The 16,487-nt window shown below is 50.9% G+C and overlaps 1 protein-coding gene across 2 annotated transcripts in view; it reads left to right on the top strand.

Moving 5' to 3' along the window:
- Window positions 1-16,487, top strand: part of Kndc1 (kinase non-catalytic C-lobe domain containing 1) — a 46,215-nt gene that overhangs the window by 17,420 nt on the left and 12,308 nt on the right. Inside the window, exons 7-20 of one of the 2 annotated variants that reach the window (XM_048455296.3) lie at window positions 959-1,073; window positions 1,779-1,850; window positions 1,972-2,033; window positions 7,273-7,431; window positions 7,905-7,982; window positions 8,542-8,635; window positions 9,200-9,317; window positions 9,394-9,980; window positions 10,247-10,391; window positions 11,020-11,105; window positions 12,178-12,587; window positions 14,627-14,720; window positions 14,806-14,903; window positions 15,122-15,342. In XM_048455296.3, coding sequence (XP_048311253.3) covers window positions 959-1,073; window positions 1,779-1,850; window positions 1,972-2,033; window positions 7,273-7,431; window positions 7,905-7,982; window positions 8,542-8,635; window positions 9,200-9,317; window positions 9,394-9,980; window positions 10,247-10,391; window positions 11,020-11,105; window positions 12,178-12,587; window positions 14,627-14,720; window positions 14,806-14,903; window positions 15,122-15,342 — 2,339 coding nt within the window. Of the gene's footprint in view, window positions 1-958; window positions 1,074-1,778; window positions 1,851-1,971; window positions 2,034-7,272; window positions 7,432-7,904; window positions 7,983-8,541; window positions 8,636-9,154; window positions 9,318-9,393; window positions 9,981-10,246; window positions 10,392-11,019; window positions 11,106-12,177; window positions 12,588-14,626; window positions 14,721-14,805; window positions 14,904-15,121; window positions 15,343-16,487 lie in introns of both variants that reach the window. The other variant, XM_048455295.3, reaches the window with a different exon arrangement.

The following is a 16,487-nucleotide window of genomic DNA, read 5'->3' as shown; positions in this document are numbered from 1 at the left end:
GCTTCTGTTCTGTTGTCTAGCTTGTTTTCTCAAGACCCCGCCAATAATCAACACTGCGGGATTTTCTCCTCCTCTCTTTTCTTCTTGTCTCATGGTGCCCAAACAGTACTGGAACTCAATATGGAGCCAAGAATGGGCTTGGGTTCTTGGTCCTCATGACTCCATTTCTCAAATGCTGGGATCACAGGTGCCACGCCCAGCTCCTGAATGTTCTATTGACCATGCCTTTAGAAATAGTGAAAACATTAAGTTTTATACTATGTATTTTAATACACACACACTCACACACACACCAAACACACTCACATACACACACACAGGGAAGTAAATCTCTTCCTTTTAAAGCTTGAGCAATACTATACAATATTCTGTCCCATGGATGGACCACATTTCTTCTCTCTTTTTATTAAACTTTATTTTAATTTATATGAATGGATGTTTTGGCTGTATGTATGACTGTGAACTGCTATGCAGGTGCTGGGAATTGAAAGATCCTCCACAAGAGCATCAAATGACCTTAACCACGGAGCCATCTCTCTAGCCCCTAGACCACATTTCTTTACCCATTCTTCCATCCGTGGATGTTTGAACTGCTTCCCCTTTTTGGAGCTGGTGAATGGTGCTGCCCTGAACCTGGGAAGACAACTGTCCATTTCAGTTTCCTTTCAGGTCTTGGTGTCACCCAAAAGTGGAATTGTTGGACCTCAGGGTGATTCCCTGTACTTTCTCTAAGAACTTCCATCTTTTCGCGTGGCAGCTGTACCACTTCGTGGGTAAAGGCTCCAGTTTCTCCACACACTCCCCACACCTGTTTTGAATCTGGAGCCTTTTTCTAGCCCCTTGCATAGGGGATGCTGCACGTGGAAACTGAATCACTATACACCTGTCACCCTCCATGGAAACCCTTCCTTGGCACCAAGTGCACTGAGTGTTCTTATGTGACCCATCTCTTCCGCAGAGCCTCTCCCTGCAGGACCTTCTGTCTAAGCTAGGCCGGCCCTTCCGAGAGTACGAGCTGTGGGCCCTGTGCCTCTCCTGCCTTAGGACTCTACAGACGCACACGGAGCACCCAGGTGATGGGTCATCCTGCTCTGCCTGAGTCCTGGTCCCAAAAGCAGGGGAGGGAGAGAGGGGAGTAGCTAAAGCAATGCCGTGTGCCAGAGGCGATGATTCGGTTTGCTCCAGCAGCACACCCTAGGAGAAGCACCCAGGTCTTGGCACAGATAGGGACAGTGGAGACAGTTGTCTAAAATGTGGTCCTAAAGCCAATGACCTCCCTCCCCCATCCCCAGGAGTGAGGGAAGGGCTTAGGATGTTACGCTAGTGTGTGACCCTGCATGTTCAACCCTGCTGAACAGCCAGATAAACGGACAGTTCGTCTGTACTCTCAAGGTGCCATGGGCAGCAATGGAGGTAGCCCCTGGGGGACCAGGTTGCCATCCTCAGAGCAATATTGTCCAGGGACAATCTGCTGTTAAGCTGCCTCTCAACCATGAGTCTGGAGAATTTGAAAAGCCTAACCTCCCTCACCCAGCCATTCCCAAGGGCAGAGCAGTGTGGGCCGTATCCCTATCCACCCTCCTGTTTATTCTTAACGTGATGAGGGTGATATGCCCCAACAGTGTTCCCAGGAAATTCTGCCGGTTGGGATGAAAGGCCCTCTGGTACCTGTCTAATCTTGACAGGCCTCCCTGGGATCTCTCTGTGTCCCCGAGGCCCCTGATGCTGGTGAGGGAGCTGCCCACATGCAGCTGCATCCTTGATCTGCTCTGTTGCAGCTCGCCTGTGCCTGGACAACGTGCTGGTGGCTGAGGACGGGACTGTGCTCTTTGGACCGCCCCCTGCCAATGGTACACACGGGCCACTCTTGGAGGGGGTGGGGACGGGGGGGGGCAGGGGGGGCGGAAGACCAGAGCTGCAGAGCTATCTACTAAAGTGGGAAGGAAAACCAAACTATGGTTGCTCTTCTAGGCTCCTACAACTCACTCTTCCTGGCTCCCGAGGTGTCTGAAGAGAAACTGGTGACAGAGAAGGTAAGCGCATCATCACCTCTCACGCCATCCACGCCCTCTGCCCAGTCGGTCCCGGTGCCTGATGGCCCAAATGCGACACCCACCTCGCGTGTGGGGCTGCTGGGGCGATGTTCACTGCTGTCTTCTGAAAGTTAATGATGTGCCTTGGAACCTTGGGCGGGAGACACGCCTATCCCAAGGGCCTAGACCCTGCCACCATTAACAAGCTAATAGACGTTTATAAACATTTTTTAAAAGAAATTAGCTAAATTACACTCAGAACCCGGTGCAAACCACCACCCTGGGGACCAGGTTAGCTGATCCTCCTGGCTTTGGCTCACCTGGTACTGGGCAGGGCGGGGGCCAGGTTGCTCGAGGGGAGAGGAAGGGACAATTTAGAGGGCGGGGCCTTGAGGGGCAAGGCGGGAAGGTTTTGGGTGGAAGGAGTGGGGGAACAGGGTGACACCAGAGAGGGCAGAGCAAGCCCAGTGGTTTTTCATCCTCACGTGCTGGACCCACTGCTAGAGAAATGGCCCCTTGGAAACTCCGCAGAGGCAAAGAGGCCAGGCCTCCTAGCCAGAGGGCCAGGAAAAAGCAAGGTGACTTCAGACGCCCTGCCGGCTCCGGCAGGGCTCCGGCTGCTTATGCAATGCACCTAGAGGACAGAGGTACTTTGGCCTTGGCCGCTGTTGCTGAGGATCCACCCACGACAGCTGCAGGGGAGCTAGAAACATAGGTATTTGGACAAGAAAAAGACACGAGACCAAAAGTTGAACATGCCTGAGGAGCTTGTCCTAGAAAATGAAGCATTTATATCATCAGAATTCTGGAAGGAAAGAAAATGGTGGGTGAGGCAGAAGAGTAAGCAAGTAATGAATGAAAAAAATATTCAATTTTAGCAAAACATTCAAGCCTACACATTCAAGAAATGGGAAAGAAAGGGGGGATAAACCTAAAGAAACCAATACCAAGCTATAGAAAAACCTCTGAAAGCTGAAATCAAAAGAGAAAAGAGAAACAGTTTATCTATGTATAAGGGAAACAGTTCAAATTGCAGTGAGTTTTTTCCGGATGACCTTTCACCTAGAGTCTTCTGCAAGCACATTTGCATCAAAATTCTCTCCTGTGACTAGAGAGAGAGATGGTTCAGAAGTTAAGAACACAGACTGTTCTTCCAGAGGACCTGGGTTCAGTTCCCAGCACCCACGTGACAGCTCACAACTGTCTGTAACTCCAGTTCCAGGGGATCTGATACCTTCACACCAATGCACATAAAATAAAATAGATTATTTGAAAAATAAAAAAAAGAAAGAAAGGGGAAAAAAAAGAGCCCATTAGGGAAAAAAAAAGAACTAAAAATGGATCCTAGGCAGTAACAGTGCTGTGCTTGGGTTCTGTGGGTAAAGCAGCTGCTGAGCAAGTCTAACAGTCCAAGTTCAAGCCCCTGAATCCAGGGATTCTGTGATGGCTCCGTGGTTCAGAGTGTGTGCTGCTCTTCCGGAGGATCAGAGTTTTATTCCCAGCAGCCACAGCAGGTGGCTCTTGTAACTCCATCTGGTGACCTCTTGTGACTTCCTTAGGCACTGCATTTAGGTAGGCCAATACCACACACACAATTCGAAAATAAAAGCACAAAAACTTTAGCTGAAGAAATAAGACTATAGATGGGGTTGTTTATGTAGAATCCCAAGGAATCTACCATACAAACAAACAACCATCCTAAAACTTAGAAGTGAATTCTGCAAGGTCGCAGGATATAAGATAAACATTCAAAAATAGTTACGGTGGGTGGAGAGATGGCTCAGCTGGTAAGAGCACTGACCGGCCTTGCAAAGGACCCAGGTTTAATTCCCAGCACTCATGGCAGCTCACAACCACCTGAAACTCCAGTTCCAGGGGATTCAGTGCCCTCTTCTGGCCTCAGAAGGCATCAGACATTCATGTGGTATACATGCATACATGCAGGTAAAACACTCATATACATAAATATTTTAGATGTCAAAAGAAGGCTTCATTTAAGAAAAACTTCAGTAAACATTGAACTGGCAATTTTCCAATCACAAGGCTTCAGTTGGCTGTGGATTTGCTCTTGGACTGTCTGTACCGAGTGTCTGGAATATGGCAGTTGTGCATTAGTGAATCCGTGAAGGCTGGAGGTTGGCTGTGTAAGAATATTTGGATCAGGGGAATTACAAATGCACACATTGTGGCTCAGTTACTATTTTGTTTATCAGCCAGACTATTATGGTTTGAATATGAACTGCCTCCCACAGGCTGGTGTGTTAAAACACTTGTCTCTGGGTGGTGCTGTTTGGAGATGACCTGGAAGCTGTCAAGGGTGGAGTCTAGCTGGGGGAAGTAAGTCAGGGGTGGAGTCTAGCTGGGGGTAGTAAGTCAGGGGCGGAGTTACCTGGGGTAAGTAAGTCAAGGGTGGAGTCTAGCTGGGGGTAGTAAGTCAGGGGTGGAGTCTAGCTGGGGGTAGTAAGTCAGGGGCAGAGTTAGCTGGGGGAAGTAAGTCCTCACTGGAGATGCATCCTCGGAGCTGTACCACGCTCTGCCCCACCCATACTTTTCCTGGCCACTATAATAGAACTGTGTTGCCCCACATTATCCCGCTGCCATGGCAGACTAACACCTCCTTTAAATTGTGTATTTCAAGTTGGGCAGTGGTGACACACACCTTTAATCCCAGCACTCAGGAGGCAGAGGCAGGCAAATCTCTGTGAATTCTAGGCCAGCCTATTCTACAAGAGCTAGTTCCAGGACAGGCTCCAAAACTACACAGAGAAACTCTGTCTCGAAACAAGCAAACAAGCAAAAAACAAATTTATATATGCTAAGTACTTATTTTATCATTGTAACTTTAAAAAACAAAAAGCAAAACAAACAAAAAACTGGTCCCTCAGGTTAAGCACACAGACTGCTCTTCTAGAGACCTGTGTTCAATCCCCAGCATCCACATGGCAGCTCACCACCGTCTGTAACTCTAGTCCCAGAAGACCTGACATCTGCTGGCCTCTGGGAGCATTGCACTCTCACGGTGCACAGGCAAAATCAATAAAACCCGTACGCATAAAGCTTTTAAAGTAAATAATGTAAACAGTCATGGTACCAGAGATCGGGGTGGCTGTTCTGACCACCTGGAAAGTGATTCTAAAGCCCTGGGAATTGGTTTGTGGAAATTTGAAAACACTGAATGAGGCGGACTAGAGAAGCCCTTGAAAGCTGTAAGCAGAGCTCAAAGGGCAAAATAAAAGCACAAAGTTCAATACAGTAGTGGGACAGAGGTGGTGTGCGCCTTTAATCCCAACATTCCAGAGGCAGAGGCAGGTGGATGCCGGAGTTCGAGGCTAGCTTGGTCTACAGAGTAGGTTCCAGGACAGCCAGGGCTACTCAGAGAAACCCTGTCCGGAAAAAGTTTAAAAAAAAAAAAAAGAGGTGGGGGAGGGGAGAGGAAGGAAGTTAATTTAAAATGCTGATAGAAATACCACCAGAAAAGGCTGGGCGCACATGATTTCAAGTAGAAAGAAGGCCTTACTGGGAATTGGACTGGAAGTCGCTTGTTTTCCATTCTGGCAAATCACTTCGGTAAGAGACTAAATTCAAAAGTAGTGGACTAATTACATTTATGGAGGAAGTTTCAAGATACCACATAGTTTAGGTTGTGGCATGATTCTCGCCGAGACTAATTTTCACAAGAATTTACAGTGAGACTTGGAATCAAAAAGTAGAGTGGAATTGCAGTTTGCCCCTAACAGAAGCATCTAGAAAGTTGGGGCCAAGGCAAGAGATTGCTGAACGGACTACAACCATTAACAAGAAGACAAATACTTCGAGCTGGGACCAGGGGAAACATGCCTGGAGGGAACCTCAGCAATGGCCGATTCCACCCACAGGGACCAGTTGTAAAAGCTTTTATAAGATCTCTCCAGTAAAGATAGGAGTGTTGTTTCAGGGTGACCTGCTTGCAAGGACGACCCTGGCACTCCTTTCACTGAGCTCAGCCTTCCAGACCCTCAGATATGACTCCTACAGCCATGGTCCAAGTGGCTACTGCTCCAGCAGACGGCATGCCTGGCATCACCTGTGGAGTGTTGTTGAGTTTCTGTTGTTTTGTTTTTGCTGAGAGCACAGGAGTTACAAGAACCCTGGAGGCTCAATGGAAAGACTTCAAAGGAAAGCAAGGCCAAGGCGTGTCCCTGACAGGTTAACGCTTGGAGCTAAAGCCTAAACTTCAGAGGAAACCTAGGATATTAGTGACTCAGACATGGACAAGTCGCTTTTATCTTGTTTTTCTCAGGTGTTGATCACAGCAGTGATAAAAAAAAAATGGCTAATAAAATCAGGATCTAAGAAAAAAGTAATCTTCTTCTACCCAGAGTTTTGGGTTTAGCTGATTATTTTGAAATTGGGTAGCTCAGGCTGGCTTCCAACTCTCTGAAATCTACCTGCTTCGGCCTCCAAAGTGCCAGGACTGAAGGTGCGTGCCTCTCTCCACTGTTAGGCTTTGCTCTGCTGTTACCTATCAAGATCCGAGAAGGGGGTGGGGTGGCATACGCTTTTAATCCCAGCACTCAGGAAGCAGAGGTAGGTGGATCTCTGTGAGTTCGAGGTCAGCCTGGTCTACAGAGCAAGTTCCAGGACAGCCAGGGCTGCATAAAGAAACACTGACTCAAAAGAAAAAAAAAATTTTAAAAAAGGTCAAAGACAATCTCCCAGGCACGTGTGAGGAAGCATGCATTTGCCAAAGGCTGCTACTGATGATGCAGTTGAGTAAAAAACTGAGCAGAGCATTCAGTATGAGCCATTGGCCGGACAAAGAGAACATCTCAAACCCTGTGCAGTGCACCCCTCCATCACAGAGACAGTGACTGCTCTGTGAGCCGCAGGGCTGTCCAGTCAGAGCCAGTTCTTAAGCATTTGGCAGCACACTGTTATTGGCAGGAAGTCCCAGCTGCACAGGTTCTGGGTGATAGATTAGAAACTGGTTTTCAAACTATTGAGTTTTTGACCTCATGAGGAAGGAGATGGCAAGCCCTACTGGGGTCTTTTGCAGAATGGGGGAGGGGACCTGCTGCTGTTAAACACGTAGACTCCCCCAGGCTGTGACCCTGGCTTCCAGGTATCTAGCCAAGGAGGGGTCCCAGGCCCTGAGCAGGCTACGGATCTGTAGCCTGGGGTGGGAGCAGTCAGGCCTGGTGATTTCCTCTGCCCCCACTGTTACTACCTCTTTCTCCTCCTCTGTCTCCCCACCGTCCAGGCGTCTGTATACTGTGTGGCTGCAGTTCTCTGGACAGCAGCCAAGTTCAGTGTACCCCGAGACCACAAACTGGCCCTGCCGCGCAGGCTCAAGACCCTCCTTCTGGATATGGCCAGACGCCATGCTTCAGAACGGCCATCTGCAGCCGAGGCCATCAAGGTAACTATAGTCAGGGCCTACTCAAAGTCTCAAGGGTTAGGTTGGGGCCCAGTAGGGAGTTCATGGCCTCGGCCGGCCTGTGATGCTGAAGCTGATAACCAGTTATCTCCAGAATGCCTCTCACCCCTGTAGGCAGCATGCGAAGGATTGCCACATCTTGTACATGGTCCTGATCCAGTCCTGCTGTGACCCTTCTTCCCAGTGCCTGCCTCTCAACTCCCCAATACCAGGCAGCCCATTGCACCCCCCCTCCCTGCCGAGCCCCTGTTATCTGAGACTCCAGCTCTTCAGTTTTATTTACAGCTATGACAGGAAATCTAGACACCAGGCTGCCCAGGACTAGGATTATGCAGAAAAGGCCAAAGGTCTCCATCACAAATGTTCCCTAAGGTATCAGGAGAAATGGGGCAGGTGGAACAGAGCCAATGCCTGCCCTGCTGGGCTGTCCTGGAGAGATGTCACCTTTATTTCAGGTGTGCAGCAGCTACCTCCTTCAACGAGGCATGGACAGCAGCAAGATCCTAGCCCACCTGCGGGCGTCCACCTGCAAGGCAAGACAATGCTTCCCAAAACTCACAAGGACTCCGCCATGCTGTCGCTTGCTCCCACAAGGCCCTGCCTGCCTCTAGCTGCTTTGGAGACTTAGGGGGAATCTAGGGAAGAGGCAGTGACTAGCCAGCTGCCTTCCCAGCAGCCCCTGCTGAGAGGTGATGCCAACCACTGCATGGTGCATGCACTTCCTCAGAAAGACTGCCTCCTCTCTGGTCCCCCCACAACTTTTACATAGGAATCTGTAATCCCCTAGCAGGGAGGGGAACCCAGAAGGGGTCCCATCCTGAGGATTACAGGTAGTGGGCGGGAACACTGGGCTCTCTGGCAGGCTTTGGGGGTTGGTTTTCCACTATCTTCACAGTCCCTACAAAGCTACCACAGCTTCACTGAAGGGGCCCGATGGCTCCGACTCTGCCTGTGCCAGCTCCCCCACACCACAGGAACCTCCTTGAACTAGCCTGGAGGCTGTGTCTGGTTACTGTAAAGCACACATCCATACTATACCTCCTCCTCAGCCCCAGTGGACCCCAACTGACCATTTATTACCTTCCACCCCAGGTTCACCCAGAGGAAGAGACCATCGGTCTCCAAAAGGCCTTCTCAGTGGTTGATCTGAAACCTCCCATGGAGCCGGCTCCTGAGAGTAGTCCAGGTGGGCCTGCCCAAGCCTTCCCACTCATTGGGCCCTGTACCCCTTAGCCGCAGCTGACCCCTGTCCTCCATCGTAGTCCTGCCCTGAGTGGACACTTGCAACACATTTCACCCATAAGGCGGATGGTCTGGTCAGAGCGTGCTGTCTCCCCTTGGCCTGAGCCTTACCCTCCCTCACTGAGGACTCTGCCACCTGCAGGTGCTCTTTACAGTCAGTCCCAACCTTCCTTCTCCAGTCTTCATTATCTCTAAGCTGATGGATAAGAGACCCCACCTTATAGCAGCATTACAGCCTCCTGGCTATGGTCCTGTCTTCTCGCTATAGCTCTTCTTAGGTGTTGTCACACACACACACACACACACACACACACACACACACACACACACGCACCCTTAGGCTCTAGGGCTAAGCTTGACATAGAACTGCCTATCATATGTAGTGCCTGGCTGTGGGATTTTACATGTAGGGTTACACAAAGGCCCACTGCTCCTTCTGGCCCCAACTGCCTACCGTCCCCAGGCTTCCTGCAGGTCAGCAGTGATACCAAGCTTGTTGCTGTCCCAGGGCCTGTGCCTAGTCTACCCCACTGCTGCAAAGAAGCCTGCGAGCTGCCAGCGGCCTTCACCTCTGAGGCCACTCACTTTAAGCCCATAGTCCTGGCTCAGGACACGGGTGTTGCCAGGTGAGTGTCCCCATCCCCTGCTAGCAGTGGTCCCAGGCACAAGCGGCCCCTCCTGAGGTCTCTTCTCTCTCCACAGAGACCAGTTTGCCTTGTCTTCAGAGCCAAATGAGAAGCCCGAAGATGGAAGCAGTCAGCTGGAAAGGGAGGGAACAGGAAAGCAGGCCTCCCAGGAGCTGGCTGAAGACACTGACTTGAAGATGTCTGACCAGCTGCCACCCAACCCTGCTGGTGACTCAGTGCCCCACAGCTCAGCCAAGAAGTGCTCCTGCCCACATGGCCCCTCTCTGGCCACCCAACAAAAAGGAACATCAGGAACACCCAGCTCTCCTGCCTCTTCCCTGCCCCCTGAGCACAGGCCAGATGGTCAGGGTTCACTAGGAACCACTCTGCCCTCAGGGTCCACCTCAGCCAACCAAGGCCCTCGACACCCATCCAAGCCACCCCGGGGCAAGACTGCAGTGAGTCCCAGCAGCCCTAGGGGCCCAGATGGTCATCCTGAGAAGCCTCGGCCAGCAGACCGCAAACTCTGTCCATCCAGTGTGGATACCTCATCACCCCCTAAGATGACAGCCTGCCCTTCACTGCAGGAAGCCATGCGCCTCATCCAGGAGGAATTCGCCTTCGATGGCTACCTGGACAACGGGCTAGAGGCATTGATCATGGGTATGGAAGCCCCAGGGGCCTCTCTGGAAGCTCAAGACAAGGGAGAGGTGGAGGGAGGAGGTTCAGAGAGCATCAGTATGGAGGGGACTCGGGTCCTGAGGTCAGTCAGGACAAACAAGGGCAACTTCCAGCTTATATCATGTAGGAAGAGATCCTTGGGGCCTGTACCTTTCCGACCCCAAAGCCCTAAGACTGCCTCCCAGTGACCCAGGGCAAGGAAACCAAAAAGCCTCCCTATATAACCTGAGCCATCCTTTGCAAACCAGGGGAGTATATTTACGCCTTGAAAGACCTCACCTTTGCCACTTTCTGTGGCGCCATATCTGAGAAGTTCTGTGACCTGTACTGGGACGAACAGTTGCTGCAGAACCTCTTCAAGGTGGTCAACGGGCCAGCCTCCCCTTCTGAGAGGTAAGTACCTGCGCCCAGCCTTCCCCGTCCAGAGCTCTGGGCAGACCGAGCCACCAAACCCTGTGGGCTCGGTGCCTACAGCCACCCTCATCCTCTCTGACTGCCCCAGGGCAACTCTGTGGTGCTGCATGTGATTGTTGCTGGTGTTCACGGTTGGGGGCAGTGGCAGGAAGGGAAGGAGTCACTGGTGACCAGAAGTTCTATTTTTTAAACAGTGAAATTGTACTAGGCAGCCAGGCATGGTGGTGTACATTTTTAATTCTAGTACTTGGAAAACAGAAACGGGAGCATTGCTATAGTTAGGGACCAATGTATTGAGTTCCAGGTCAGTCATAGTGAGACCCTGTTTCACAAATATAGATAAACAAACAAGCAAATGAATAGTCACAGGCAAACATGCTTTTCCCATGCACCCAACCCTATAGCATTTCCACAGCTGAGAAGGTTCTCTGGACTATACCCACCCTCTTCCAAGTGGGGCACTATGGAGCCAGTGCCCAGGGGTTCTGACACCAGGGAGATGACAGGGTCCCATCCTACCACAGTGTGCTCAGGTGACTTTCCATGGTGGTGCCACTCTGCACAGACCTCATCCAAACGGGGGCCTGACTGATGCTCTTATTCCCAGCACTTCTGAGGAGCCTGGATCCCAGCCAGAACACTCGCCGAGCAGATGCTCAGTGTCAAGCAAAAGGCCCTCACTGCATGGACTCGGTAAGAGACACGGCCTGCATCACAAGGACAGGCAAGAACTGTACTTGGTGTGGTTCCCTGGACAGCTGCAGGAAGACTTCTGCTGTCAAGGGCAGCCCTGGGCTGGGAGACATCCAAGCAGCCCGGATCTTAGGGCATGGAATGTCACAGGACAGTTTCAAATCCTTTCCTTGGCCAGCATTGACACTGGCTCTTCACAGCTCCTCTGAAAGTAGAAGCCACTTAAATACCAGAGCTGGCCTTCTAGATTGTTAGCCAGAACCAGATCAACTTAAAAACTCAAAGAGCTGGACCTAGGGGTGCACGCCTTTAATCCCAGCACTCGGGAAACAGAGACAGGATGATCTCTGTGAGTTCGAGGCCAGCTTGCTTCACAGAGCAAGCTCCAGGACAGTTAGGACTACATAAAGAAACCCTGTCTCAAAAAAACAAAACAAAACAAAACAAAAAAACCAAAAACCAAAAAACACCTCAATAAACAGTTTGAGGAAGAGAGGCCCACCAACCATCTGGGGGTCCCTAGGGACCAGTGCAGGGCTGTGATCACCTGGGTGTGTCTACTGACTAGGATAAGACCATGGTGGTGACTTCCTCCCTATTTAAGTAAGTCAAGGAGCAGGTGATCATGTCTCGGGCACAAAGCCTACCTGCTCCCGCGTGGCCAAGGAGCCAGAAGGCTGCTAGCACAGACAGAAGCTTCTGGAGTTGCCAGAGTTCCGAGTACCCTGACAGGTTTGTATATGAAACAAATGTGTATAAGTGAGCTAGGTTTGACTTTTAAATACTCTAGAAGCGCACATAGGAACTGAGGGAACATATCCGCTTGGGATCAGTTCTGGGAGAAGAGAAAGTCCAAGTCTCAGAGAGGCTTGAGACAGCAGGGTGAGTACTTGAGGGAGCTGGGCCTGGCTAAGCCTGCCCCTTCACAAGCACTGCTGTGTCCCCCAACCCCGTTCAGTTCCACCTAGCACAGTAGCTGTGGCTAAGGTCCTTCATGAGGTTGTCTGGGTTTCCTCCACAGCTGAGGGTGGCGGTGAGGGTGCGACCCACTGACTGTTATTTTTCTTTCAAGGCAAGGAGAAGCCAGCCACAGCCTGGGGCAGTGGGGGGCCCTGCTCGCCCACGGCACTATCAGATATAGACTCCGACACGCTCTCTCAGGGAAACTTTGAGGTTGGATTTCGGTCCCAGAGGTCAATAAAAGTCACACGAGAGCAACAACCAGAGGCAGAAGTGGATGGGCAGCCAGGCCCAAGCCAGGAGCCAACCAGCAATGCCTCAGACACGGTGACCCGGCTGGCCAAATCGGAGGATGGTGGTCCGGCTGTGTCCTCAGGTGCAGCCGATTTCCAGAACTGCAGCCCTGGATGGTCCAGTGCCTTCTATGAAGCTGACTGCTTTGGAGCTGATGTCTACAACTACGTGAAGGACCTGGAGAGGCAGAAGGCCAATGGGCACACAGAACTGGAAGCCCAGAGTCCAGTGAGTCTGGGGAATCTTCCCAGTGCTGACGGGGAGGGCATCTGTGGCCTTAGGAGCGCCACAGGCAGAGGCTTCTGTTCAGGCAAGGCTTCCAGGCCACCTAGGCCCAATGACAAGACTCTGAAAACACCCTATCCAGGCTGTATCTGTTCTCAGTGCTCTACCACTTGGTGGCCTGACTCCCTTTAGCCTGCGTTGGAGGTTCTATACTGTGGGCACATGTTCCCACAGCTGGAAGCAGAGAGTGACTTCTTTCCCATTAGCTATGTCTGTGCCTTCCAGATGACACTACTCAGGGAGGGGGTCACTTGGTCTTTGTGAGCGCGATAAGTGTTGGGTTAAGCCTCCTGCAGGTGGCTGCAGGGGCAGGAATCTCTTCCATATGGGGTCTTGGCCCTAGGTGAGAGAAAACATCAGAAGCAACATACCTGCCGTAAGTTCATGTCCCTGACAGACAGCGCCAGGAAAGACCTAGCCAATAGGAAGAAAGGAGTCTGGCCAGCATGGTATACAAAAGAACTTTGATAGCTCTAGCATGGACAGGCAGAGCTGTTGCTGGGAGGAGGGTGTGTCAGTAGCTTGAGCATGCCTATATATATGGCATGTGAACCACAGGCATCTCCACACTTCAGACAGGCAGCCCCTGCCACCCCAGCATCCTGGCCTGGTTCTAGGCCTTGCTTCTGCTGAGCCAACAGGCCTTGCTTTTGGCATCTAGGGGAGTGCTGCGGTTCAGTTAATCTTTATCTTCTTTTTGTCTCCAATTTCTGGTTACTCTGCTTTCTTCTGATTGCTGTTTTATATGTATATCTGTTCAATATTCATCAGCCTTTTCTCAACTAAACCCAGATGCCTTCCTGCTTAAATTATTCCTCAATGCCGCCCCCCCAACACACACACACAAGGAACCAAAGCTTTTTGAAATTTTATAATAAATTCGGAATCAGATCTGGCCATAGGCAGAAACATACTATAGCCTGTGTGTTCAAACAGGGAGCAAACATCAGAGCCGCAACTCATTTCCGTGAGACACAGAGACATGACAACCACATACCCAAGCCCACTGTCCATACTGTCGTCTGTGTCCCCAGGAGCCTGACAAAGTGAAGGAACTGGAGAGGAGGCTCCCTGTGACCAGAGAAGGAAGCTAGTCTACCCTGAGCCCAGGGTGAGCCCGGGAGGCTGGAGACAGTAGAGGGGTTTGGGGCTACACTGACGGGGCCTGCCTTTGCTTACTGAACAAGCCTCTGTCTCAGTAGATCCTGACTCTGCCAATGGTCCTTAAGAGCAGGGAAGCCACAAAGAGACTTGACCCTGGCCCTTCTGAGTTGGAGTCTAGAGAACTCTCCAGAAGCAGCCAGGTGGGACGACCAGCCTGGTGGGTGAGGGGACGGATACCTCAAGAGACAGACACATCCTAAGATTGGACCATGTCTCAGGAATCAACATAGGCACTAGGGGATGATGGGGATCTTCACTGTGCCTCCCCTTCAAACAGTCAACCCATGGGTGCTGGTGGGGTCTGGCAACCTTGAGACATCATCCATCAAGCACTGGCTTCAAGGTGAACCTCTGGAGCCCACTCCTATTTTTGGTTGTGAACCTAGCCTTTAATGGCTGAGCCTTGTCTCTCCAGCCCCCTCAGAGCTCACTTCTAAGATGTTCGTTTGTCTTTCTTTTTTTTAATATTTATTTATTAAGTATACAATATTCTGTTGACATGTATGCCTGCAGGCCAGAAGAGAGCACCAGACCTCATTACAGATGGTTGTGAGCCACCATGTGGTTGCTGGGAATTGAACTCAGGAACTTTGGAAGAACAGGCAATGCTCTTAACCTCTGAGCCATCTCTCCAGCCCCCTCATTTGTCTTTCTTATGTCAACCAAATGGCTGCAGCCCTAAGACACACTTGTTCTTCCTGTGGCTGCTCAGGCAGCTCACCAGGCTAGTGCGCCTTCTGTGTCTGCATCTTGTGTGGAAGACAAGTGGTCCCTGAACCCACAGTTGCTCTGGCTTCAGGCGCTGTGCTTCCTCTTAGGAGCTGGAGCAGCAGCTCATGATAGAGAAAAGAAACTACAGGAAGACCCTCAAGTTTTACCAGAAACTCTTACAGAAGGAAAAACGGAACAAAGGTAAACACAGTACCCCAGCTACCTGCAACAAACGAGGTATGTTGTGGCGTCTGGAAACCACCTGCTGACTCTGCTCTGCCCTCAGGCTCTGAGGTAAGGACCATGTTGTCCAAACTTCGAGGACAGCTAGAAGAAATGAAGTCCAAGGTGCAGTTCCTGGGCCTGGTGAAAAAATACCTCCAGGCAAGTACATGTCTGTCCTGCCCACCCCCACCCCGAGAATGAGTATGGGCCCTCAGATGGGTTTCCTTCCGTCGTTCTATGAATCAAGACATATTAGGTCATACACACAGGCCCTGGATTCAAAGTACTGAGAAGCCCTGACACCTCTAAGTTGGTAGCAAAGTGACCTATAGACACATATCTAGTGGTCAGCCATAATTCACTTCCTTTCCCCACAGGTCATGTATGCAGAGCGCTGGGGGCTGGAGCCCTGTGCCCTGCCGGTGATTGTGAACATCGCAGCGGCCCCCTGTGACACGTTAGATTTCAGCCCCCTGGACGAGTCCTCTTCCCTCATCTTCTACAACGTCAACAAGCACCCGTGCAGCGGCCGGCAGAAGAAGGCCCGCATCTTGCAGGCTGGCACACCCCTGGGACTCATGGCCTACCTCTATTCCAGGTGTGTCAGATGCCCCAGAAGGACCTTCTGACCTGGGGCACAAGCTTTTGAGAACAAAGAGGAGAAAAGAAAGGAAAGTCCTGTCTGGTATGGGTTGTGTAATTATTTAGACTTTGAGGATTGTCCGAGTCCCCTCAAGACCTCCTCTGGCCCTGATACTGGGTCACAGGGTGGGGGAGCAGCACTGTGGAGAACCTAGGGCAGGCTGCAGGTTAACGTGAAAAAGACAAAAAGTCAAACATGATCATCTGCAAGGGCCTCCAAGGTATCATCTGGATCCAAAGCACTAATCAAAATCTGCCCTAATGGGCACAGCGCTCTATCTATGGCAGCTTTATGCTTCTGTCTCTCTGAGTGTGCACACTGCTTTGGTCACAGCCTGAGAGCTAAATGTTGCAATGCTTGCCCCCAAGTCAGGAAGAGTCCTCAAATCTATGCACCGGCGCCCAGGGTCGCAGGGCTATTCATGGGTCTTGGGACTGGACTCTCATCCCTTTCTCCCTTTCTCCCTCCCTCCTTCCATTCACCCTGGCTTCCCTTACCCCATAGGGCTCCAGTCTTGCCTTATTTCTAGATAATTCAAGCTCCCTGAATAAAATTCTTCTCGCCTTGACGGCTGGTCCTATGTCTAGATCTGGAGCCAGAAAGGCCTTTGTCACCTCCATAGTCCTGACACACTTTTAGAGTCCTCTTTGAGCAAGAGGCTATCAACTTTAAATCTGATTGGCAGGTAGCACTGGGAAAACAAACTTCCCTTTAGAGAAGCCCAGGCCTTCTCACGAGCATGGATGATGGCTCAAGGGCAGCGATATCAAGTTCACCCCAGCATGAGTGACTACTCATGAAAGCTAGAACCCTTGAGCTCACTGCACAACTTGTCAGCAAATTAGTGGGTCATGGTATCCACTTCTCAGGCACCACAGTTGGTCAGAGACTGTCCCTTCCACACAGGTAGTCTCAGCCTCTCCCAGGCAGCTCAGCTGGTCTGGGTCTCCTCAGCAGTCCTTACTACTCATATAACTTAGAGAAGGGGAGGCTGTGATGTATTGGTAAACTTCAGGGACTTCCTGAGACTTCTGAGTTGTTGACTTGCTCACGATGAGTCTTCCTTTAGAACGTCCTGTTTAAAGAGCCTCCCTTTAGAG

Source organism: Myodes glareolus, chromosome 7 (assembly GCF_982192425.1).
Source record: "Myodes glareolus chromosome 7, mMyoGla1.1, whole genome shotgun sequence".
NCBI classification, from domain to species: domain Eukaryota; kingdom Metazoa; phylum Chordata; class Mammalia; order Rodentia; family Cricetidae; genus Myodes; species Myodes glareolus.
This window is presented reverse-complemented; position numbering and strand designations above follow the sequence as displayed.